The following is a 25159-nucleotide window of genomic DNA, read 5'->3' as shown; positions in this document are numbered from 1 at the left end:
GTTCATAGCAGGGGTTTTTTTCAAAAAAAAATTAAAACTTAGATTATATAGGGATAGATAGCTCTTCTGCATCCCTTCAGAATGACTCTTCAAAGTGAGTGTCCACTATTCACTCTCCAAGTACTGCAGGAAAGCAATATGGGATATTCCCATCCAGTATTTTATGTGCAGTTTGTGGCTGCCAGTGTTACACCACAACTTGAAGAATTCTATGTCCAAACAAGGCCCTATTTTATATATGTTGTTGTTGCACTCTACAGTGTTGTGCTGCATACTACTTGAAAGCTTGCATTTGGATACATGGTGGGTTGACCACTACATGCTGAGCTGAATGAGGCCACATAGTCTGGGCTGTGGTTTTATTGTAAAAACTCATCAATTTATTTTACGGGTACTATATAAACCAAATAACAACTCTTTTTTTCTTAACTCTTTATCCTCATCCCCCATTTTTTAAAAAAATCTCATAGCTTTCTAAATCTGAATATAGGGAAATGTATTGCCTATGAAAATGTATCTTACAGAACCCTATAAATAATTCAGTTCACTTGTTCTGGCTTTATATAGATTATCTTACCTTTGATTAAGTTCCTTCATAGATCTCTCATTTCCTGTAGCAAATACCAGGAGGTATGTCCCCAGAAAGAAGGGTAGGCAGGTAAAATGCCTGCTTAGCACATTTGCATTTTGGTAGGGAAGACATTGATGGCGCATATTCTACCAGACAGAACAAGCTCCCAAAAGGCTGAAGCAAAACAGCAAAATCTTGTTTCTGTTTTGCACCTAGTGAACTATCAGGGTCAAGAATGGTAAACTGGTTAAGAACCAGCACGGGCAAGGGAGTCAAGCGGTCCTCCAGATGTTCTTGGGCTTGCAAGCCACAGCAGCCTCAGCTAGCATACCCAACAATGTGGAACACAGGAGGTTGCGGTTTAGCAATATCTGGAAAGCTCCATGATTTCCATCCCTGAACTAGAATCTATGAGAGTTGAAGATATGTTTTCTCTGGGCCCCCAAATTATCTTCCTGTCATTTCAGGAACCTTTCTGCTAGTTTCTCTTCCAATTTCATCTCTTGCTGCTAGGAGAGGCTTGAGCTATCCTTCAAGCAACAAATCATTACAGCTGATATTACAGTGTTCTCTCAGTTCCTTATTAGTACTAGTAAAAACAAATAATAGTTTTATTCTCATATAATGAAAAAGTTCAAGGCTATCCCACAGGATTTGACAGTTTAGGGGCACTCTGGGATCACTGCATATGTTTTGCATATAGTAATGCAAAGAGTCAGTAATGCTCTCCTGGTGCCTGACTTCAGTGATTCTGTATGTGTGCATTTGCATTATAATGTCAAGTTTCTAAAAAGTCCATAACTGCTTGTGCATCTAGTTGCACTGGAGCACATCTGGCATTTTTGCATTATCAGGTGATGCACTGTTTTTGTCCTCTTCTTCCAAGTTTAATAAACACACAAGACAGATGTCATGCCAGTCTCCCCACCCCACCCCATGTTATGAAAGATTGGTGCATAATTCTGCCCATGTCTTAATTTCACATCACACTATAATGTAAAACGATCCATTCGGTGACTATCACATTTCAAAATACTTTTATTAGAGGATCTACACATGGCATGCAGTTATCCATGGAACTTTTTAATTGAAAAGTCATTTGAAAATCAAATGTCTCATTCCAGACATTCTACATCTTCCCAATATGCATGCTGGTACACCGACAAACTTGGCTTGTTTTCATTCGTTTTGTATATTTCCTGCATTTCCTGTGTTCTAAATATTATATTGAAAAAATGTTATTTGACGGAAGCCTGTAATCAGAACTCACTCTCTCATTCAAGCAAAACTATCTCCCTTCAAAAGGCAAGACAAAACAAAAGCCTATATGCAATGAACTAAAGCAGTGTTTCTCCTCCAGGTGTGTTGGACTTTAGCTGCTAGAAATCCTACCCAGCTTGCCGGCTATTAGAAATTGTGGGAGCTGAAGTCCAAAACATCTGGAGGAACACAGTTTGAGAAATTCTGGACTAAAGAATGCAAATGTTATATTAATATCTAATCAACAGCAAATTTGAGGAAAAAACAATCCTAAATGGAACAGGGAATGTTTGTTCCTACATCCTGCTAGGTTATGCTTGCCTGTGATGCATTCATGGGGAAGCAGCCTTGCTTTATTAAATCCTGCATTCCTTCAAATCTCTGGCATTAGTTATGCCAGTTCCAAGTTAGTGTAGAAGATGGGGCTGATCAAATCCCATTTCAAAGGGATGGAAGTGTTTATATCAATGGATTACAAGCTGATGTATGGCTACAGAGTTTTCTGCATATATGAATGGGGCCTGTCGGGAGTAACCACCTCATGGATTTCCTTTCCATCTGCACAGAAGGATGCCTACCCCATTTCAAACCACCTCACTGGCTGGCTACCTGGGACAGCTAGGGCTGCACAGTTATCATTTTGTTTTAGTGCTAAAAAAAAATAGCTATCTCTTTTTTCACACACAATTACAATCAAACAGAAAGTTAGGCTTGTTTAAGTCCAATAGCTTCCCTGGGGCAAACATTCAACTCTACCTTTACATTATAGGAGTCATATGTTAGTGCAGCTGAAGAAATTTATTTTACCTCTTGTTTTTCACGATTCTGATCCACATTTAGTAAAGATGGTATTTTAGATACTTCAGATTTCTTTGGCTCCCTCTTCAGCACTCTTACCTGTTTAACTTATATTTTTAAAAAGAAAATTATTTACAGATTTCTATTCTACAGCAAATGATCCAAAAAGTTTAATTCAATAGCTAAGGAAATGGACAAAATCATTACTTCACTGAAAAATTTGTGAAAATAATAAATATTGGTTATTTTTGTCTCAAGAGTTCCATCTATCACAGAAGCTTTCACATCTAAATCTGAAGTCTTGTAAACAGTTTTCTGTGACTCTGCAAGGGATGTATAGCTTAAAGAAGCGATTTTCAACAACATGATAGCTAGCAGAAAAAAGGAAAAAAGAGCAAGAATTGGGGACTGTACAAAAATGAAGTCCTCTTGGAAAAAGTAGACTTTTCTTAAGATGCTAAAAGACTATTATTTGGAGCCCACCTGTGCTGCCATATAATGCAGTTTAAACATATGTCTTTTTTTTTTCTTGTAAGGTTCAGATCATCACTATCTTGTCATTCTTCCATACCTCAAAACTAACATCATCCACAGGTTACTTTATTACTTTTTAATAGTTAAAATATTTTTTGGTACATGAGTTTGTATATAATCTATACTTTGTCATTATGAAAGTGTTATTTCAAGCCTAAACTTCTGGCCAATGATCTTCACTGAAATAACATAATTAGATCTGGAGGTTTGGAGCACCTTTAGACTCTACATGAGAATTTCTTTTCCCTTTACATGACAACCTAGATTAGAAACTAGAGAGATTTTACAGATATGGTATGGGAGTCGGAACTGCAGAACTGGAAATTATCTTAAGGACCATCTAGTCCAATGCTTTCCAGTGCAGGCATTCAGGCTAAAGCAGGCTGGAAGGTGGCTATCCAACCTCTGCTTAAAAATCTCCAAACAAAGAAATTCCATCAAGGCAATTTATTATACTTTTGAACAAGTCAGAGGTGACTCTGTTATAAATTTTACCAAGTCACAAATTACAACACGTTATCTTTAGGGCTAAAATATGCAACAGATAGGACATCCATGACTGTATTTTTTTAATTAAAAAAAACCTTTTACATAAAAAGCAACCTAGATGTGTTAAAAGAACTGGGGGGGGGGGGGGGAGAATTTTTTTAAAACCTTTCCATCACAAAAAGGAAAAGGGTGCTAGTTAACAAGCAGAAGCAGTATTCAAACAATATTTAAAATACAAGTCAGCTTGTCAGAAACAAAGCTGCAGAGGAAAACAAAAGGCAAATCGTGGGAACTGTGTTCTCCAAATTGCAATGTGAAGCCAGGTTTTCTCTCCTGCTCCTACACACTCAGAAAACCTGCAGTTTTTAGCTTCATTTCTATGCAGTCATTGATTTGAAAGGAAGAATCTTGCTCCAGCTGACTCATCAAATTGTAGCAGGCTATTTTGGAACCCTTTCTATGAATCCTACACATTGGTATTTAATCATAATTTCAGATTACAGTAGAGTCTCACTTATCCAACATAAATGGGCCAGCAGAACGTTGGCTAAGTGAATATGTTGGATAATAAGGAGAGATTAAGAAAAAGCCTATTAAACATCAAAATAGGTTATGATTTTACAAATTAAGCACCAAAACATCATGTTATACAACAAAATTGACAGAAAAAGTAGTTCATTACACATTAATGCTATGTAGTAATTACTGTATTTACAAATTTAGCACCAAAATATCACAATGCATTGAAAACATTGACTACAAAAATGCGCTGGATAATCCAGAACGTTGGATAAGTGAGACTCTACTTTATCTCTTAACATTCATGGCCTTACTGTATAATTTTAAAAAGATCTGTAGAAAGTAACAACATACTTTCCATTCCTTTCAGTTCTTTCTGTTGCCCTGTTGTTGCGAGTTCTGGAAAGTGAATGTCTCTCTTCTCACATCTTGAAATGTTGCGTTTTTTTCTGTTTATGTTGACCATTTGATCAATCTGAGCAGCTCTTTCATACAGAGAGACTTTCTCCATTTGATTCTAAAAATGGAATCATTATGTTTTCAAGATAACATCTGTGCTATGGTTACAATTTTACTTTGCCTTTATCTAATTAATTCTGATCTTAGCACAACTTACTAAAATCTTTTAAGACTTATGTTTAAAGTGATATGTTATACAGTTTTGTTTAAAGTGGTATGTTTCTGTTCAATATCTGCTACTAAGACTAAATCATTATCCAGAAGAACTATTAGAAGTTTTTACTTTTCTTTATCCAATTGTTCTCCCACTTTTATGTAGTATTTTTTTTGTTTTATTTTTTGTTGTTGTTTCAATAAAAATTATTTTTAAAAAAGAAGTTTATTTGATACCTTTGTATATTCCTCTGAAGTGTTCAACCACCTGTTTACAAATTATAATATGTACTAAGGAAGTAATTGCCAGCTCTGTTATCCACCAGACAATTCCCTGTTACAACACTGGTAGGGTTAACGCTTGTAAGCATTACGGCACTATACACTCACAGTGGTAGACACTCAGGCCAGATTCACACTGCCAAATAATGTAATTTGAATGTCATTATATGGTCACTGTAGGCCCATATAATGCAGTTCAATACAGTTCAAATTGCATTAATGGGTCTACACCAGTGCTTCTCAACCTGTGGATCCCTAGGTGTTTTGGCCTACAACTCCCAGAGATCCCAGCCATGTTACCAGCTGTTAGGATTTCTGGAAGTTGAAGGCCAAAACATCTGGGGACCCACAGATTGAGAATCATGGGTCTACACTGACTATATAAGGCAGTTTAAACTGCATGATATGGGCAATATAGATCCAGCCTCAGTGGTCAAAGATTGGAAGCAGCTGATGTTCATGGAATAAGGGATCAAAGCTGAGATTTAGTATCAGGAGCAAAAAGGGGTTTGAATTGTGAGAGTTGAAGTCCAAAATACCTGGAAGGCCGAAGTTTGCCCATGCATGGAATAAAGGATTAGTCCATCTAGGTTTGGGGAGGGAGAGATCCTAAAACTGTATTCCTAAATAAGACATTTTAACTAGCATGCCAGAATAAGACCTAATAAATGCTCTTTTCTCCTCAGGAAGACTTTGGGTCAAAATGTGTCCACCAGATGTTTCCCCTCCTTGCACTGCCAACCATCTGAATGCGATCTTCTGTACTGGTTTCCCCCTAATCTTCCATCCCTTTCAAATTCCCCTTATTCCTTCTTGTTTCCCTATTCTTTCATCTTTTGTCTCTTTAACGTGTATTACCGTTAGAGGTAAACTAACAGATGCAAAACTAAAAACTGTATATGGCTTCATACATAAAGTGCCTTCAAGTCACCTGCCAATTCATGGTGACCCCATGAATTTCAGAGGGTTTTTTAAATCAAGGAATAAACAGAGGTGATTCTGCCTCTGAAATAAAGTTTACAGTGCCTAGTATTCATTGGTAGATTCCCATCCAACTAGATACCTTAGCATGAAACAGCACCTCACACAAATTGTCCCAGAAAGATGAAGTGAAAGAGCCGCTCTGATATGTCCTGTCATAGTAACTAAAGAAGGTGGAAGATGAACTATTTGCTATAACACACTGCTGGTGGGGGTTTTTTTGTTGTTGTTAGTTAGTTACGCTTAACAAACATGGTTTAATACATAAATACAGAATGAAATACATGCCAGGGACCTGAAACAAGGGATATGAAAAGGAACCATGGGAAATAGAAGCTATTAAAGCTGTGATTGAAAAGGGGTGTGTGTATATTCTTTTATTATTAGGGAAAATAGCAGTTATTAGTTTAAAAGAAAACAAATAACAAAAATATATCAGCCAACTTTTATATATGCACTTATTATTTTTATGTATCAGCCTAAATTAAACTTCATATTTCATTCTATAATCAGGACATATGCACCCATTCCCGTCAAGATAGCATCCACATTGCAGAATTAATGCAGTTTGACAAAGCTTTAACTGATATGGTTCAATGGTATGGAATCCTGGGGTTTGTAGTTTGGTGAGGCACCAGCACCCTTTGATACGGATGGCTAAAGACCTTATAAAATACAACTCCAATGATTCTCTGGCAGTTGAAGTGGCGCCAAAGTGCATTAATTATACAGAGTAGATGCACCCCTTGTTTCACTGAAGGAACTGCTTCAATCCAGAGAACAGCAGCACTGGATTCCATCCTTTTTTGGCTGGGCTGTGGCACAGGCTGGAAAGCAAGCCAGCTGCAACAAATCACTCTGACCAAGAGGTCATGAGTTCAAGGCCAGCCTGTACCTGCGTCTTGTTTCTGTCTCTGTTATATGTTATGGCATTGAATGTTTGCCTTTATGTGTGCAATGTGATCCGCCCTGAGTCCCCTTCGGGGTGAGAAGAATGGAATATAAATGCTGTAAATAAATAAAATAAATAAATTTATTTACTGGCATGCTTATTGGATGTATATCTTATTTTGATTCCAGGATTCACGGAAGCTTTCTAATAATTTAAAAAAGATCCAGCTAAAGCATTAAATTTCCAAATTCTAAGAAGAATTAAATATAAATATTAAAAACAATTAAAAATACTTAAAGCATATGTAAAATATAGTTTCAATAAAAAAATTAAAAAACAGCACACCATTTTACATGCATTGCAGCCCCATAATTACAATTCAAACAACTGCCTTAATACACTTTATAAGCCTTCATTTTCCTGCTGTTGGTATTTTTCCTTGTTTATTTAAGTTGTGTCCACCATTTTTAAGAAATACCAAAACATCTGCAAATTGTTCTATGGGAAATACAATGTTTACTAGTTCGGTTGCCTCACATTATAGCCGACACCTTGGAATCTTGCTATTTGTAATGAACAAAAAAACTAAATGTATATAAAAGACATCAGCATATTAGCACCACTGACTTCTAAAAAACATAACTGAGTATTTGAAAAATTATCTGATGCTAACAATGCCATGACCACAAACTCTAAATGTGTCATTTAAAAGACACAATTTACACTTACTTGAGCTATAGCTCCGTCTTCCTGACGGTTATTTGGACCTACTTGTCCAACTGTTGGCCAGGGACTGCGTCTTTTTTTTGCTTTTTCGGGAAGTCTGACAAATAGACAGAACAATTATGCAATAAATCCATCATCAAATTAGAACAGAGTACTTTGTTTCTAAAGTTAACTTTAACTATAAAAATAAAAATAAAGAGCATGCTACCTTGGTGTTATAGTTGTGCTCATATGATGTTGAGTTCTTCAGTAAGAACCCACCCAGATTGTATCAAAATGTAGTAGCTAAAGTGCTCTGCTCTTTAATGTTACTTAAAAACAAATTGAACATTCAGATTTACAATACATACCTTGAATTAGGACACACAAAGTGTGAACTGAAATTTGTAGTAATATTTCTACAATTTGGGTGGATGCGGGGCATTGTCATAGACGGTGTTTGCGGAGGATCCTCCTTTATCCCACTAGCATCAGCCCCAACGGCTGCCGGGGCAGTGCCATCACTGCCGGTGGATTTGTTCTCGTGAGGAAGATTTAAAGTATTCTGAGACAGAGTGACCCATTGCGAGGGTGCGTCTTCTTGTTCATTCCTTTTAAGCTCTGAAATTTCAGATTTCCCCCCTTTCATCTTGATACCTTTGACTTTTATCTCCTTTGTTTTTTTGTCCTTTTCCATTTCCTGGAACAAGTAATGCACATCAACCATAATCACTTCTCTCTATTCAATGCCTGTCAGATCCTACAAAAGCCTGCCCATGGGAAAATATTTTTGGCTCCAATAAAAATAGAATTGGAATTAAATGTCTGCCCATTATGCTTTTTAAAAGCAATATTTATTTATTTATGGCTCCCTTCTCCTCTCCTTCCTCCCCCTTCCCCAGACTCAGTAGAGTCTATAGTAAAGGTAAAAGTTTCCCCTGACATTAAGTCTAGTCGTGTCCAACTCTGGGGGTTGGTGCTCATCTCCATTTCTAAGCTGAAGAGCTAGCATTGTCTGTAGATGCCTCCTAGGTCATGACTGCGTGAAATGCCGTTACCTTCCCGCCAGAGCAGTACCAATTGATCTACTCACATTTGCATGTTTTCGAACTGCTAGGTTAGCAAAAGCTGGGGCTAACAGCAGGAGCTCACCCCACTCCCCGGATTTGAACTGCCAGCCTTTCAGTCAGCAAGTTCAGCAGCTCAGCGTTTTAACCCGCTTCGCCATTCAGATCTTTCCTGGCTTCTCTAGCTTTTCTTTGACATCATCAGTAGGAAATCTCATTATACTCTTCCTTCTTAGATATCCTAGTTCCCCAACTACAAGTGAATCTACCAGCCTACTAGATTATAGTGTAGGAAATAATCCATCTAATGTGGATGTGATGTGCACACCCAGAGAATAGCACATTGGCAAAAGGGTATATCAGGGTTTCTTTTTATGAGCCAAATTTATGCAGTGTGATACGTAGTTCCTGGCTACCAACTCAAACATTCTGGTACCTTTATCTTCACAGAAGCACAAGCTAGAAACAAGCTTTCTTTATGGCAACTGAATGGCTAACAAGTTCAGTATGGCATAAGGTTTTCACAGACCCAAGTCTAGTTCATCAGAGTCAAGATAAAATAGACTTTGGTCCCTGGAAGATAATGCCATGATAAATTCTTTAGCCTTTAAGGCACCATGGTGGGATGACTCCCATCACTGGAATGTAGCCATTGAGGGCTATGACCTCTTTTACAGAAACAGAAGGGGAGGGGGTAGCCTTATATGTCAAAAACAGTTACGCCGCAGAAGAGATGCAACCAACTTGAAAGCATCTAGATAAGAATCAAGGGAATTGGGACTCAAAAATATCTCATTATGGGCGTCTACTACAGACCTCCGAACCAGGATGAAGAACTCAACGAAGGCTTCTGTCAACAGTTGACCAAACAGGCACAAAGAAGAGATATAGTAGTCATGGGCGATTTCAACTATCCCGATATCTGCTGGAAAACAAACTCGGCCAAGAATACAATGTCCAACAAATTCTTCGCTTGCCTTGCAGACAATCTTATGGTCCAGAAGGTAGAAGAGGCAACAAGGGGATCAGTTACTCTCATTCTCATCCTAATAAATGTGGAGGACCTGATCAATGCAGTCGAAGTGGTCGGATCCTTAGGAGCAAGTGACCATGTGCTCCTGCAGTTTGTAATACAAAGGAAGGCCGAAACTAAGACAAGTCAAACCCGCATTCTGGACTTTAGGAGAGCTGACTTCCAAAAAAATGAAGGAAATACTGAGTGGCAATCCGTGGATGCCAATACTAAAAGACAAGGGGGTTAAGGATGGATGGAGTCTTTCAAGAGTGAAATACTAAAGGTGCAATTGCAAACAGTGCCAACAAAGAGAAAAATAAGACAAGTGCAAAGAAGACAGAATGGATGTTCAAAGAACTTCTAACTGGGCTAAGACTCAAAAGAGACATGCACAAGAAGTGGATAGGGAAAATCTTACCCAGGCAAGTGCAACAGTAGAGATATACTTGATACAGGAAGGGATCCACTGAAAACTTGTCTCATTTCAGAAAACTGCTAACAGAAAGTTTAATTAAACCATTACTCTGTTCTGAGAATGCACATGTTGAACAACATGGGATTTATTTCTAAGAAAACTCATTAGATAATTTATAGCACCTAAACACTAGTTTCTAAATCACTACAGATAATGTGGCTGCTGGCTGACAGGTGCTGAACAAAGGCCTAATGTATGTGGAAATAAATGCTTTAATATATTGTTCGTATAGACAAGAAAGTGATGACAAATAATAATAGTTTTACCCAGTTTGGCTTGTTACAATAGTAATGTATATTCTATATATATAGCAATATTACCAAACAGTCTAAAAAGAGTTGCTTACCTTTACAACAATTGAGCCATTTGGAGGAATATTAACATGAACTGTTCTCTTTTCATCTTTGATTTGCTCAAGTTCTTTATTACTGTCTCTGAATTTTGATAGAAAATTCTGCTTTGTTTCTTGTAATAATTTGCTTTTCAGCTCTGGTAAGAATCTGATAATGAAAAGTTGAATCACATCAAAAACCAAAGGCTCCTGTCCCTGTATCAACTCTCTCCACCCTCAAAATCATTCTTTATTGTATAGTAAACACTATATACATGTGTGTGTGTGTGTGTGTGTGTGTGTGAGAGAGAGAGAGAGAGAGAGAGAGAGAATATATTACAAAGCAGAAAAGAGATTATAGGGCGAAGCTTTGTGGCCAATACCTGAAAGTACCTTTTTTTAGCTTCAGTTCCTGTCATAGCAAACTATATTTAGCAGAATTACAAATCTTGCCAATCACAACACATTCGTTCTACATTTCAGTTATGACTTTGAAATCAAGGCCTTGCAGAATAATTTGTTTGCAATTGTATGATATTCCATGCAAAATGCTTATTTCTCACTGGGAAGTACATTCCAATTTTTAAGTTATGTTTCATTCATAATAAATTATGTAACTCACTATTTATTGTATCACAAAGATCAAAGATTCCTTCTTGTCACAATATAAAACATTTAAGATTTGAAAGGGAAAGAACAAATATCTAGCGAGATTTGCAAAAGAATTGCTGAACACGAATCATGTGTACATGTTTGTTGTTTGCCAAAGAAACTCAACCCACACATTTAGTAGGCCATTTAGTTAAAAAAAAAAAAGACTTCCACAAACTAATCATCTTTCTGGGTTTTCTTTCAACACACCCAAAGCAAAGAATCAAACAAAATTTGGTGCCTCCGGGCAGCCAATCCTCACTCCCGCAAAACCATCACAAAGTGCCCAGGATATGTGCATGTTCTGTGCAATGTCCAATGTCCACATGTGGATAGGGAGAAGAGCTAAAACAGTGAGCATGGCAGTCTTTACATCACGGTGGACAAAGTGCAGCACTCTAGATGCATATTGTTCAATGAATTAATCATATCAGTTTTATACTTATTTATGCAATGCTTTCAACACAAAATAAAAAATAATCATATTTGGCCAATAATCATTGGCCAAATATCAACAACATTTGGACAGATAAAATCACATATTACTGCATTTGAAATGAAGATTTTTCAGTCTGAAACCTAGAATGAAAAGCAGATTTACTAGAAATTAAACTGTGATGTGAACACAAGAAAATATAGTGCTTCAGCTACTACAGCTAGGATATTTTGATCCTCCACTTGCTGCATCAGCATGCTAGCAGTAAATGCCCATTTGTCACGCAAAAGGCCACTCATTCTGAAAGGCTTCAAAGCAAAATTGAAAACTTCAGCTTAAATTGCTTACTTTTCAACAAAACCATCTCTGGTGAAATATTCATGCTGTAGTAAATCAGCAGATGACATCCTATCTGCAGGATCCATTTGTAAACAAGCCTAGAAAATAATGGAATTATTATTTTAGAAGGCAGTTTTTTTTTACAAATGAGATATAATATTTTATGACAGGAAATTTGATGTAATAAAATATGTACTATAAATTATCTCTGGGTTGTTACATAAATACCTATTTGTGAAATCATTGATGCCAGTTATTACTTACTTCCCATTATTATTTTTAAATGCACCTTTTAATTTTGTTATTATCTTCAAATAATGAACAACATAGCTATTGATAGGGCTCGAATTCCTTCTAAAGAGGATTTGTATAGAACTAGCTTTGCCCGGCCACACGTTGCTGTGGCTTATGGGAATTATTTGTTGGCCAGGTGAAATAGCAGTGAATAGTCTTGCAGCCTCAAAGCCTGGCCGTTTTCTGGAGTAGCTGGAGTAGCATCCTCAATCAAAGAGCCGCTTTGAAGCCTGGCTACTTCCTTTGTCGGGGAATCCTTGTTTGGCCAGCTTGAACTGCATTGAATAGTCTTGCAGCTAAAAAGCCTGGCCGCTTTCTACATAGGGCATCCTTTCTAGGCCTGATTGTATGGGACAGAGTAGCCTCGTGGCTTCAGAGCTTGGGGGTTTTCTATCTAAGGGAAATTTTGGTTGGACAGGTTGAATAGCACTGAATAGCCTTGCTGCTTGCAAGCCTGGCTGCTTTCTATCTTGCAGAATCCTTGGTTGGCCAGGTTAAATAGCAATTAATAGTCTCAGTGTGGCAGGTATGAATGCTGCAATTAGCCACCTTGATTAGCATTTAATGGCCTTGCAGCTTCAAGCCTGTTTGCTTCCTGCCTGGGAGAATCCTTTGTTGGGAAGTGTTAGCTGGCCCCGATTGTTTCCTTTCTGGAATTCCCAATTTCCCTGCTTTCAGAGTGTTGCTCTTTATTTACTGTCCTGGTTTTAGAGATTATATTGTTCTGTATTATTATACCATGGTAAATATTTCATATTACTGTAGAGTTTCACTTATCCAACATTTGCTTATCTGTTCTGGATTATCCAACACAGTCAGCCTTTTAGTAGTCAATGTTTTCAATACATTGTGATGTTTTGGTGCTAAATTCATAAATACAGTAATTACTACATAGCATTACTGCACATTGAACTACTTTTTCTGTTAAATTTGTTGTATAACATGATGTTTTGGTGCTTAATTTGTAAAATTATAACGTAATTTGACGTTCAATAGACTTTTCCTTAATCCCTTTTTATTATCCAACATATTCGCTTATCCAATGTTCTGCCGGGGTGTTTATGTTGGATAAGTGAGACTCTACTGTATATTTATAATCTTATATTATCTGCTTAGAACTGGATGATATGAGGCTCCTTCTACACAGCTGTATAAAATGCACACTGAAGTGGATTATATGGCAGTGTGGATTCAAGATAATCCAGTTCAAAGCAGATAATATAAGATTATAAATGGGTAATATAGCTGTGTGGAAGGGCCTTGAGTCTCCACTGCCATATAATCCAGTTCAAATCAGACAATCTGTATTTTCTAGGCAGTGTAGAAGAGGCCTGATTGAAGAGGCCCTGGGCGCCATTAAATGGCTGAGTGGGTTGCTAGGAGACAAAGTGGACGGAGCTTAGCCTTCTAACTAGCAGCAATGGGAAAGAAACAGTTATTCCTCTCCCTCTAATTAGGACTTTATTTTTCTTGTTTTTTTATGTAAAAACACAGTCTGGATGACTATGTCTTTTGTGGCCAAATTTAGTGTGTTTTGGTTGTGTACTTTTGTTGTTTAAGATAAGGGGGAAACTATCAGAACATTTTTATATATATAGATGTGGACTGATACAGGCACTTATTGGATAACACGTGTAACTGATGATAGTTCAGTTCATCCTTCTCCACTCTGCTGGCCTACAGATGAGTTGGACCATAACTACCATAATCTTTGATCATCCATTAGGACTAGGGCTAGTGACAACATATAACACTGCTGCTCCATAACTTCCATGTGTCTAGAAAATGGCAAGCATGCAAAAAAATATGTCTAAAACAGTACTATATATCAAATAGCTGGTTTGTATTGATCAAGATACAATATTTCTGGGTACTACAAGTTAACTTCTGATTAGCCAAGAGATAGTTGGCAAAATGATATTATTGCATTTTAAGTTGTTTTCTTTTTTATTTCTTTTTTTAACGCCTGAATATTTTCAGTGAGAGTATATCCTAGGACTCAGTTCAATGTGTTTCAAACAAATGGTTATCAATAATAATAACTATTTGGGGGTTCCTAAGCACAAAATGTTTCTGTGTGATGAAATTTAACATGAGACAGAACTGTGCAAAGAACAAACTGACACTGCCATAACATCTCAGCTTTTTGGCCAACATAGAACTGGTTTTTTAATACTATCATTCTGTCAGTCACAGAAACCCTCGCTTCACAGACCTTTCCCTGAATGAATGAGAGTCTTAATTTCCTTGAAACTAAGCCTACTGATGTTAAAGAAATTATAGTTAGTAAGGACACTTTATTACTGCAAGGCTCATTACTTCTTGCTGAATCAAGTACTTTAGACCTTTGTTTAAGTATGAATGATAGCAGTGCAATACACATTACTACAAGGGTGCCTGGCATTGCAGTTGCCATTAATAATTTGTCACATTTGTCATGGAACCTTCTTTAACACATTCATAACTTCTCAAATTCCAAGCTCAGATATATACACTCTGTCTAAAAGCATGTTTATAAAACAAATTCTTCAAGAACACATTCAGTAAAAACAAATAGGATATATCTTTTTATGATGAAAACATTACATAGGAAGACACTGTTTAATCTGCCATGAACAAACAACTTGTTAACATTGTTTTCATTTTGATTTAATTTGAGCTTGGCTAATGGAGTATGTTTCATAATTGAGACAGAACCTTCCAGTGAGAGTGCAAATAGCAGAGCCAGAGCAAACACCAGTCCTACTCTGGAGCCAAGATACTCCACAGCCCTATGGCACAATCACAGCAGCTGCAAATCTTGCTGTAGTTCTGCTCTAAGCAACATTGCCCATGAGAAGGAGCAGGCATAGGCAGAGAAGATATGCCGATGCAGCAACCCAGATCTACTGGAGCAGCCTTGATCATGATTACAGAGATGATGTCAAGAAATAGGAGTCTGGGGGTAGGGCAGGGATCAAATATATGTGCTGTCACAGAATGAGTACCGTATCACATTGGTTGTGTTCACTCCAAATAAGGTGCACTGCCACATACAATATTTGCACTTCATAATAATAAACTTTCAAGGCAAATGTTAAGAACTCACTAGGAACACTTAGTGAATGTACATATGCAAATTTAGTCACCGTTAATTTTATTGCTGATATAGCTAGTCAACCCTGCCTGCAGGGTTGATGCATATGATAAACCATTTCTAATTTAACAGACCCCTCAAAATGATTAATGGCGACTGAATGGCATTCTTACATCTCAGTTTTATCTAGCATTTTAAAATTTTCTTTCTTCCTGAAATTAGATTCTAATGGCAAGTTTCCCCTGAAAGCAATTTATTCAGGATAACATAGTCAGAATAATCTGCATGCTGAAATTCGATGCTATCGTGAGGGAAATCAGTTTATCATTCTTTAGCCAATTACATTTTCCTAGCTACAGATTTTATCACCAAGTAACATTAAAATGCTGCTTTTTAAATACTGTAAAAGAATGAAACACAAATTTGAAGGTGGCCCCCTTTGCACTAGCCACCATTTCCTAGAACCAGCAAATGAAAGGTAAATTCAATTACAAAAATGATATCAGACATAATGCCTCCTCAAAACGAAGAGTGCAGCGCACTAGCAGAGTCGTACCATGATTAGAACATGTCATGCCAATCTACATTCAACCTGACATAGGAAGGGGGGGGGCTCCTCTATCTCATGGTTACTTACCCGGTTACTCCTCTTTCCACACTTCTTCTCTACAAATAGTTGCTCTGCTTGGGCTAGTCTCACTCATGCAGACAAATAATCCTTTCTCTCCATACTGTCTCTCACAGGTCATGCCAACACAGCCAGGCAAAGTGTACACCCTGCCACACTGTTTGGAGTAGCCAGGCAGCTCCCTCCCTTTACTGCCCCCCTCCCTCTCTGTCTCTGGCAGTGGTTGCAGTCTTTTTCATTTGGTCAGAATGGATGATAGCAGAAAAGGCAATATAACTTTTAATGCTTTAAAAAATTCAATTCATACTGACTGCATTTTGAAACCAGTGAGGATAACCAAAATATTTAGATTTGGCCATCTCAGTATTTAAACTGGTCATTCAGTATAGGAAAACCATGCCACTAATTAAAATGACATATTTTAAATTAAAAATAAAAAAAGTGTAATGCTCCTTGTCATAATGTATGTTTAGCATGGCCTCCCGATTTTTCTTCTAATCCATGACAGAAATTGGAAACTGAACATCATTCAGAAAAAATTTTAAAGCTCACAGTCCTACTATAATTTTTTGAAATATGTGGCTGGACAAATACTTTTAATAATCAATACAGCTCCCTGCCACACTACACCATTTCAACACTACTATTCCACTTCAAGTTTAGTGGGGCTCAAGAGCTGTCTGGCCCTTCCCCAAATTGCAAATCCCAGGATTCCATGGTGGTTAAAGTGGAACGATAGTGCTATAAACAGTGTAATGTTACAGAGCCAATAGTCTCTTTTCTTTGAACATGAAAATGGTGATGGGGCACAAGATAATTAGATGCACTGATTTTCAAGTTATACACACAAACTATGCCAAGCTACAAATAATTATTATCAGTAAGCTTGATACTCAGACCTCTTCTGACATACATGAACCATATCTGCAAGAAGTGCATTGAGCTTAGGATACTTTTTCTTTGCACTTTTAGGGTGCTGAACTTCTGGAAGGACCATTCCTGAAAAAACTGGGCTCCTTATAAAAATACTCTGAAGGTGAGGTGTCAAATTGCCTGAAATAAAGGGGGAAAAAACCCAAGAAGCGCATACACATCAGAAAGTTGATATAAGGTACATTCATTTACACTAAACTTAACTATTCATCGTGCTACCTCAGGCACACATATTTAGTTGCTGTAGTCATAAAACTACACACATTTTGGCATTCTGATTTTACAATCCAAGTCAATCAAATATGTTTTCCTCACAATTGTGTCACTAGTATCTTGGAAAACATCAATATCCTTCTAAGTCTGTGCCTTAATTATGAAATGGCCACAAAGTTTCCTCACATTTAGCTATTCATCTCTGCATCTATCTACGTAGGAAAAATTCCTTAAAACTAGGAAGAAAAAATTCCTTTCCTTGACACTCACAAAAGTGCAACTGTAAAAATGACTGGGCAACTATTAATTAAAGGTCCCAGAAAATGGTTTGCAAAATAGTGTGCTGAGAAAAAGATGTATATCTAAACATCATCAAAAGAGACTAATACATTTATTTATACAAAACAGTAAATAATAACAGATAAGTATACCAATAGCATTGTTCCACTCATTTTAAATTCATTTCTAAAAAACTACGTATGACCACAAGCACAAGAGTTATTTTACTAATAACAAACTAACGCTGATGAATATTGATGCATACATCATTTAGTACCAACCATGCACACTGTGCATTACAGAGTGTAAGTAGACAAACACCTGCCCCAAGCAACTTATAGTCCAAAATTTGACAGGGATGAACAATGAAAAAAGGGTAGGCAGGGGAAAGGAAGAAACTAACATGCACCTTGGAGTTGTACATTCTTTTAATAACACTTGGTTACTACAAGGACAGAACCCTTATACGGGAAAAAATAAAGATATTAAACTTATGTGAAAATTATACAACTGTTTTGTTAGTTGTAAAAGTTCAGCAAAGCCTTTGGCTCTTGATTTTAAAGAAGCCTTAGATGTTCGATACTTTATGCAGTTCAGGAAAATTTGTCTACAAATGCTATCTAGGTATTACAATCTGATTTTGAGAGATGGAGGAAGACAAAAACAAGATGCATGTTTACTTAGCCAAGGAAAAACTAGAAGAGATAACAGGATGTGTATCATTTGACTTTGAATACACATACAGTGTAGAACGAATAGTTTACCACCATTTTAACTGCCATGACTCAAATGCTATGGAATCCTAGGATTTGTAGTTTGGTAAGACACCAACACCTGTAGAGGTTAAAAACCTTGTAAACCTACAGCTCCAACGATTCCATAGCACTGACACGTGGCAATCAAAACAATATCAAACTACATTAATTCCACAGTGTAGATGCAGCCTTTAACATTTTAATCCCAAAGTAAAAGCAACTATGGCCCCATCTGCACCTGACCATTTCATGCAGTTTGAAGCTAGCTGCAAACTGTTGCAGCCAGACAACAAACTCCCACAAAAGTATTGGCGGGGGGGACATCAATGTGCACCAGTGCTCTGTGTTTTGTGTAATCACCATCCAGGCCTCAAACTGGTTCGAGGATTTCCAATGTAAAACCACTTTCTTCAATACTAGTTTGAAATTACTACATTAATGAACAAAGTAGATGTGCCTTATGATTGGGGAACAAAATGGATTGGAGTACAACAAGATGAAGGTAAATTAATCATTTTCCCCATGACATTGTCCTAATCCAAAAGTGTAGTTTCTCCAAGCAAAGGGCTTTGGAGAACCAGGTCCTGGGAGCTGGAGAGCCTTGTGGTCACTGAAACAAAGATGGAGCAATGTAACAAATGAATGAACAAACAAACAAACCCACAGAAATGTAAGATCCAAAACCTGAGTGGAAACTTAAAGACTTAGTTTCATATTCAGAGCTGCAATAGACTTTACATTTTACAACACTGTGTCCCAGAAATATCATCCACAGCAGTACTTACCTACTTTGGTCACAATTTTATGAAGAAGATCGAGGTCAGAACTGCTGGGTAGGTATGGGTTACCAGTGGCCATCTCGATGATCATGCAACCTAAAGCCCAGATGTCCACAGGTCTAAGATCAGGAAATGAACAAAATGTTCAACAATACAATGACTGAGGCTGCAAGAAAGTCTTATTTCAGTGAAATCTTTTAAAAAGAAAAACATTTCAAGAGTTGCAAATATACAATTTGAAAATGTAAAAGCAAGAACAGTTAAACCAAGACCAAGAATACAAAAAGTTACATTTTATAATCCAGTCACATTCACTGAGTTTAGAGCCCATGAAAGTATTCTACCAATAACCTATTCAATTTTGCCTTCTACAGTTGGTTAGTATAGGTATGAGATTTAGAATCATAGAATACCTGTCAAAAGAAACAATACATCTGGAGGGGACACACTGTGCAACACCACAGCTCCACAATCTTCTTTCTCCTTCTCCCTCTTGCTGCCTGTTCACATGCTCTATCTGGTTATAACAGTAGCATGACTAAAGAGAAGGAGTGGCAGTTTTCACTTGCTTTGTTCTCTCTTTCCTTCATGGAGACTGGCTATACAGAAAGTGAGTGAGCAGTGTAAACTTGGGCAGAGAGCGAGAGCAAGAGAGAGCAAGGGAATGGCCAGTGCTGAAAGTGGCAAAAGTGTGTGGTCTACTTAAAAAAACAGAACCCGAGAATTCTCCCAAAAGTTGTACCTGACATTGCAACTGGCCATACGAAAACAACTTTATTCCTGGGTTGATGTGAGTTGTATGCCTGCCACAGATGTGGGCAAAACGTCAGGAGAGAATGCTTCTGGAACATGGCCATACAGCCCAGAAAACTTACATCAACCCTGTGATTCCGGCGATGAAAGCCTTCGATAAAACCTTATTGCTCTTTGTGCACAATGAAGTACGTAATAAGTATGAATGATTTAAATCTGCTCCACTGAAATCAATAACATCTGCATATAACATGAGTTTAAGATGAGGCTGCAATTCCTTTTTTTTAAGTTTTGGTTCCATATATTGCAAAGGTAAACTGTCTGTCTGTGTAACTAAATCCAATACAGCATTAATAACTCTCCTCCAAATCAGTGGGAATATGTACAGCTTCATGCAAGTTATTGCTGGATATTTTATTAATCTTTCCCATCAAAACAAGAGCTACTGATGAAATGTGTGTCAGAGCGCCATCTATTGTTCTTTGCTGTGCCCTCTCCACAGCAAAGTATATACATATTTGTTTTTCAAATGTTTCTATGTAAATACAATACTCATTAACTATAGTAACAGTAACTTACAATGCAGTACATTAGAATTACTATAGTGCTATACAGGACAGGCTCTTAATATAATTTTTTTAAAATACATACTTCCCATAGGTAGTGTCCTTTAGCACCAGCTCTGGAGCTCTGTACCATCGTGTTGCCACATAATCAGTATAAACATCACCAGGAGCCGCTAAAGTCCGAGCAAACCCAAAATCACACAGTTTTGTAATTCCAGTCTGTGAAACTAGAATGTTTTCAGGTTTAATATCACGGTGAATTACCTGGCAAAGGGAAGATAAATTGGAATTTGGCTTAAAAACACATTTCAAAAAAGGAATAGTGAATTTATTACCCAAATGGCTTGTTAAAGCAGGGGCACGAGTTCTGTCCATCAAACATGCACGTCAACAGACAGGAGAAGCTTTTAGAGGAGAAAAAAAGCATACCACTCTGAGAATGTCACGGAAATTATCTTGCTGGTGGTTGAAGCCATGGTCCGGGTCACTGAGCAGAGCTATGATGTGTGCCTGGCACAAAATCAAGGATAACACAGCACATTGTCTTATACAGCACCAGCCCTGTGTTGTTAATGCTGACTGGCAGTAGGTATCCAGGATTTTGCGTAGAAATTTAGCCACTTTTGCCTGAAGATGCCCAGTATTGCATAAAAGGGGCCTTTTGCATGCAAGCTGTCACTGAATATCATTTCTATATCAATTTAGCCAGTGGAAGAATTCAGAGTCGTGCAAACTATACATTGTTTAACAGTTTAATACTGACCATATAACATAGTTTCAAATCGCATTATATGGCAGTGAAGATGGGAGTCTGAGTAAAGAACTCAATTTCCCAACCATCTGCCTTGCTGGGGCTCTTTTCTTTTCCTGGCATTCCTGTCCTTGGGTGGGAAGGTTGGAGATTTAGGGCTTTATCAGACTAGTGTATTAAAGAGGGCACCCCTGCTTCTTAGCATCTTCTGCCTCCTGCATAATTCTGGAAAATGTAGTTTAGGAAGGTGAGGACCTCTAGCTAAGAATTGCAAAGGCCCTGCCCTAAATTTACAAGAATTCTGCAGGAGGCAATTGATGCCTGCTTTAAAACGCTAGTCTGATAAAGCCCTTAAATCCAAGGATCTTTAGAAATCAAGTGCAAATGACACTAAAGAAGTCACATGAAATTAATATTGTTCGATTTTTCTCCAAAAAGTAGATACTTACATTGTTGCTGTGGAGATAGACTATTGCTCGAAGAATCTGATACAGATATCTCTTAAGTCTCCTGTTATCAAGACCATGAGAGTAATGCTGTAGCTCATCTAAAATTGTATGGTCAATAAATTCAAACACTAGGTGGATTTTCTTTTTCTGTCTGAAGACTTCAATCAGGTTGACCAAGTTTTCATGACGAAATTGCTGTTGACAAAAGACGAAATAAAGACTTCTATTTTGCTTCCCTTTCTTAATACTGTCCATACGATTCTATTTATCTGAGTATATTCTGAGGTGATTAATAAAAGATAGTCACTTTTATTGATATGCATGCTATTTGTTTAATTTTTTTTCATATCAGGAGCAACTTGAGAAACTGCAAGTCGCTTCTGGTGAGAGCGAATTGGCTGTCTACAAGTACATTGCCCAGGGGATGCCTGGATATTTTGACATTTTTAGCATCCTTGTAGGAAGCTTCTCTCATGTCTCCACGTGGAGCTGAAGCTGATTGAGGGATTGGGTTGGATTCGAACTGGTAACCTTTAGATCAGCAACCCAACTTTCAAGTAAGCAGGCCTGCCGGCAAAAGAGTTTAACCCACTACACCAACGGGGGCTCAATTTGTTGAATAAAAGTATTTATTACGAAAATTAGTTTATTTATATGACAATAGAAAAGTACATGCATGGTCGTTCTGTAGTTTGCTAATTATATGTAGGAATCTTTCATCATATTCAATGCAATTTCTGGCTACATCATCTATCTCATGCATAGGCAAATCCTGAATTTGTTTGTCTGGATGTCATTTCAATTAAAATTAAAAATATTCCATTCAAATTACGTTTGTTCATTTATGCACATTATTCATGCAAATAGGTCTCAATCGAATGATCATTCACTTTATTAATCTCACCTCTGCCTCCAAAAGACTAGGACCTAAGGTGGATTATGATCATAAGTTTATGATGATCTTATCACTTTTTAGTCTCTTATATTTTAGTAGATTTTGTATTTGTATATTGATAACTTACAGGCCTGCTTAATAATGGAATTTATATTCATACACACATAAAAAAAGAGATAAGACTCTCTTTTTTCTCTCAGCATGCATATTTCGATTAGGGAACAGGTCCTTGTGAGCGATGTTGGAAGGCAAAGGGGATTCTCTGCAGAGATCTGTGTGGAAGTGGCATGACTTGCGGTGGCAGCAACAGCAACAACATGGATTTTTCAGAAGTGGATCTGGAATTGCTGGGGGGTGGGGTTTCATGGGAGACATGCAGTAAACTGTGGGAATGACAAAAATTCTGCATCCCTGACCAAGGCTAAGATTCCAAACCAGAATGTCACAAACTATGTCTTTTTATTTGACAAAAACAAGAGCTGAGCCATTACGGTTGCATCTCAAAACTGAACCAGTTTGAAATACTTGCTGTACCCTCCACTAAGGTCCCATTTACACTGACCATTAAATGCAGTTTTAGTCAGCTCCAAACTGTGGTGGCAAGACAACAAGTTTGCACAGAAGCACGTAAACAAAAGATCTTAATTTTCTATTAGTACTCTACGGTTTCTGTAATCACCAAATAGGTCTCAAAGTGGTTCCAATATTTCCTTATGGAATCATCAGCACAGTGAAACCACTTTCTTTAGTATCAATTTGAAAGTGCATTAAATAGTCTGTGTAGATGTGCCCTAACTCTTATGTATGGCCCTTCCACACAGCTGAATAAAATCCCACATTTTCTGCTTTGAACTGAAATATATGGCAGTGTGGACTCAGATAACCCAGTTCAAAGCAGATATTGTGGGACTTTCTGCCTTGATATTCTGGGTTATATGGCTGTGTAGAAGGGATCTATGTGTGTTAAAGATCAAGATGTCAGCTTATTTCTATAAAGCTCTAGCCCAATCTACTTGTCCGAGCGTATCTTCTCTTATGAGCCAGCAAGATCCCTAAGGTCATCTGGTGAGGCCCTGCTCTCGGTCCCACCTGCCTCAGAAGTGCGGCTGGTGGGAACGAGGGACAGGGCCTTCCCGGTAGTAGCTCCCCGGCTGTGGAACACCCTCCCCAGAGATATTCGACAAGCTCCAACACTTTTGGACTTCAGAAGAGTCCTAAAAACATGGTTATGTGCTCAGGATTTTAATGAATAATGGCAAAGATGACACGGACTGTCTTATGGCTAAAGCTCAAGGTTTTTGTGGACAAATGGATCTGACTATTTGTTTTAAAATTGTTTTAAAAATTTTTATATTGTATTTAATAGTTTTAATTGATTTTATGTTCTGTGTAATTTTGATCTTGTGTAGGCATCGAATTACTGCCATTGTTGTAAGCCACCCTGAGTCCCTTCGGGTGAGAAGGGCAGGATATAAATGTTGGAAATAAATAAATAAATATAAAGTAGCACAGTGTAAATTTGCAAGTATTTTAGCAAAACAAACCAATGTAAACATAATCAATTTGCTTAAGTTTGTGTGTTCAATAAATTATAATTAAAATTGTATAATTAATAGTTATAATTAATAACTATGCTTATTGATTTTTAATTTATTAGCAAGGCACTGTTTTTCAAAATGACAAAAGATACAAACCTTTAGGAATTTTATCTCTCTCATTGCAATTTTGTTGACAGATTTTTCTGGCTTCTCATAAAATATCTTAATGGCAACTATATGTCCTGTTTCCTTGTGTTTACATTTCATTACCGTTCCATAACTTCCCTCTCCCACTTTTCCGAGGATCTCATACATGTCCATACTCAAGTCTGAAATCTCTTCAAGAAAGAAAAATACATCATTTTATACTATTCACATTTTGTTCTTCCGTAAATAACTAAATCAGGAAGGGAGTTATTCCGATCAAGAAGAAAGCTTTGTTGGGGGGGGGGGGGAATCTGTTTTATGACAAATAAGGAAGGTAGATGCTAAAAACTGTAATATGTATGATTGGGGTTTCTGCCATGCAAGCACTACTGAAAGAAATTTGAGTTCTGTATATCAAGCTCTCCTGAGATTGTGGTGCAATCCGTCTCTGCTAGGATGAAGCTGGTGTTTTCACAGGACTCTTAACACTTAACAAATAACACCCCATGTTAAATAATTAGGGTTAGATTGTATCATGATCAATCACTTGCATTTTTGGTTGAACAAACCTGTACAAGATTACTAAAAAGGTGTATTGGTTGCCTTCATGCTCTTCATCCTCTTGTTGTTTAAAATTCTCTGGAGACTAGGCTTGTGCAGTTTGTCTAAAGCGCAATCCGTTTTTGGTATCCGAATTTTATTGGGTACCCAGATCTGTTTTTGGGAGCCTCCCAAAAATCAGCTAATGGAAAAAAATGTTTTTGGCTAGGCAGCCTAAGGATCCAGGAAGGCTCCCCTTTCCATTCCCCAGACCCTTTCCTTTCTTCCTTTTAAGAGAGCCTGGGTTTAAGGAATGAGCTTAGGGAAGCACGTTTCCTGGGACCCTTTCTTTTCTTCCTTTCGAGGGAGTCTGGGTTTGAGGAATGGGGTTAGGAAGCACCCTTCCTGGGCTCTTTTCCTTTGTTCCTTTCAAGGGAACCTGGGTTTGAGGAACAGGGTTAAAGAAGCACCCTTCCTGGGACCCTTTCCTTTCTTCCTTTCAAGGGAGTCTGGGTTTGAGCAAGGAGGTTAAGGAAACACCCTTATTGGGCTCTTTTACTTTCTTTCTTTCAAGGGAGCCTGGGTTTGAGGAACGAGATTAAGGAA

At 37.6% G+C, this 25159-nt stretch overlaps 1 protein-coding gene across 1 annotated transcript in view; it reads right to left on the bottom strand.

The window, feature by feature from the left end:
* Window positions 1-24202, bottom strand: part of LOC100551662 (cyclin-dependent kinase-like 3) — a 75802-nt gene extending 51600 nt beyond the window's left edge. The window contains exons 1-13 of the mRNA XM_062969373.1: window positions 24023-24202; window positions 21434-21628; window positions 20319-20497; window positions 18921-19033; window positions 16869-17008; window positions 11967-12055; window positions 10547-10700; window positions 10144-10220; window positions 9630-9828; window positions 8015-8382; window positions 7668-7761; window positions 4526-4688; window positions 2639-2736 (exon numbers count right to left, since the gene is read on the bottom strand). Of these exons, the coding sequence (XP_062825443.1) occupies window positions 2639-2736; window positions 4526-4688; window positions 7668-7761; window positions 8015-8382; window positions 9630-9828; window positions 10144-10220; window positions 10547-10700; window positions 11967-12055; window positions 16869-17008; window positions 18921-19033; window positions 20319-20497; window positions 21434-21628; window positions 24023-24187 (2034 nt within the window). The 5' untranslated portion in view covers window positions 24188-24202. The remainder of the gene's footprint in view (window positions 1-2638; window positions 2737-4525; window positions 4689-7667; window positions 7762-8014; window positions 8383-9629; window positions 9829-10143; window positions 10221-10546; window positions 10701-11966; window positions 12056-16868; window positions 17009-18920; window positions 19034-20318; window positions 20498-21433; window positions 21629-24022) is intronic.
* Window positions 24203-25159: the final 957 nt, after the last annotated feature.

This window comes from Anolis carolinensis, chromosome 2 (genome assembly GCF_035594765.1).
Source record: "Anolis carolinensis isolate JA03-04 chromosome 2, rAnoCar3.1.pri, whole genome shotgun sequence".
In the NCBI taxonomy this organism is placed as follows: Eukaryota; Metazoa; Chordata; class Lepidosauria; order Squamata; family Dactyloidae; genus Anolis; species Anolis carolinensis.
Note: the sequence above shows the minus strand (reverse complement) of the source record. Positions and strands in the feature narration are given on the sequence as shown.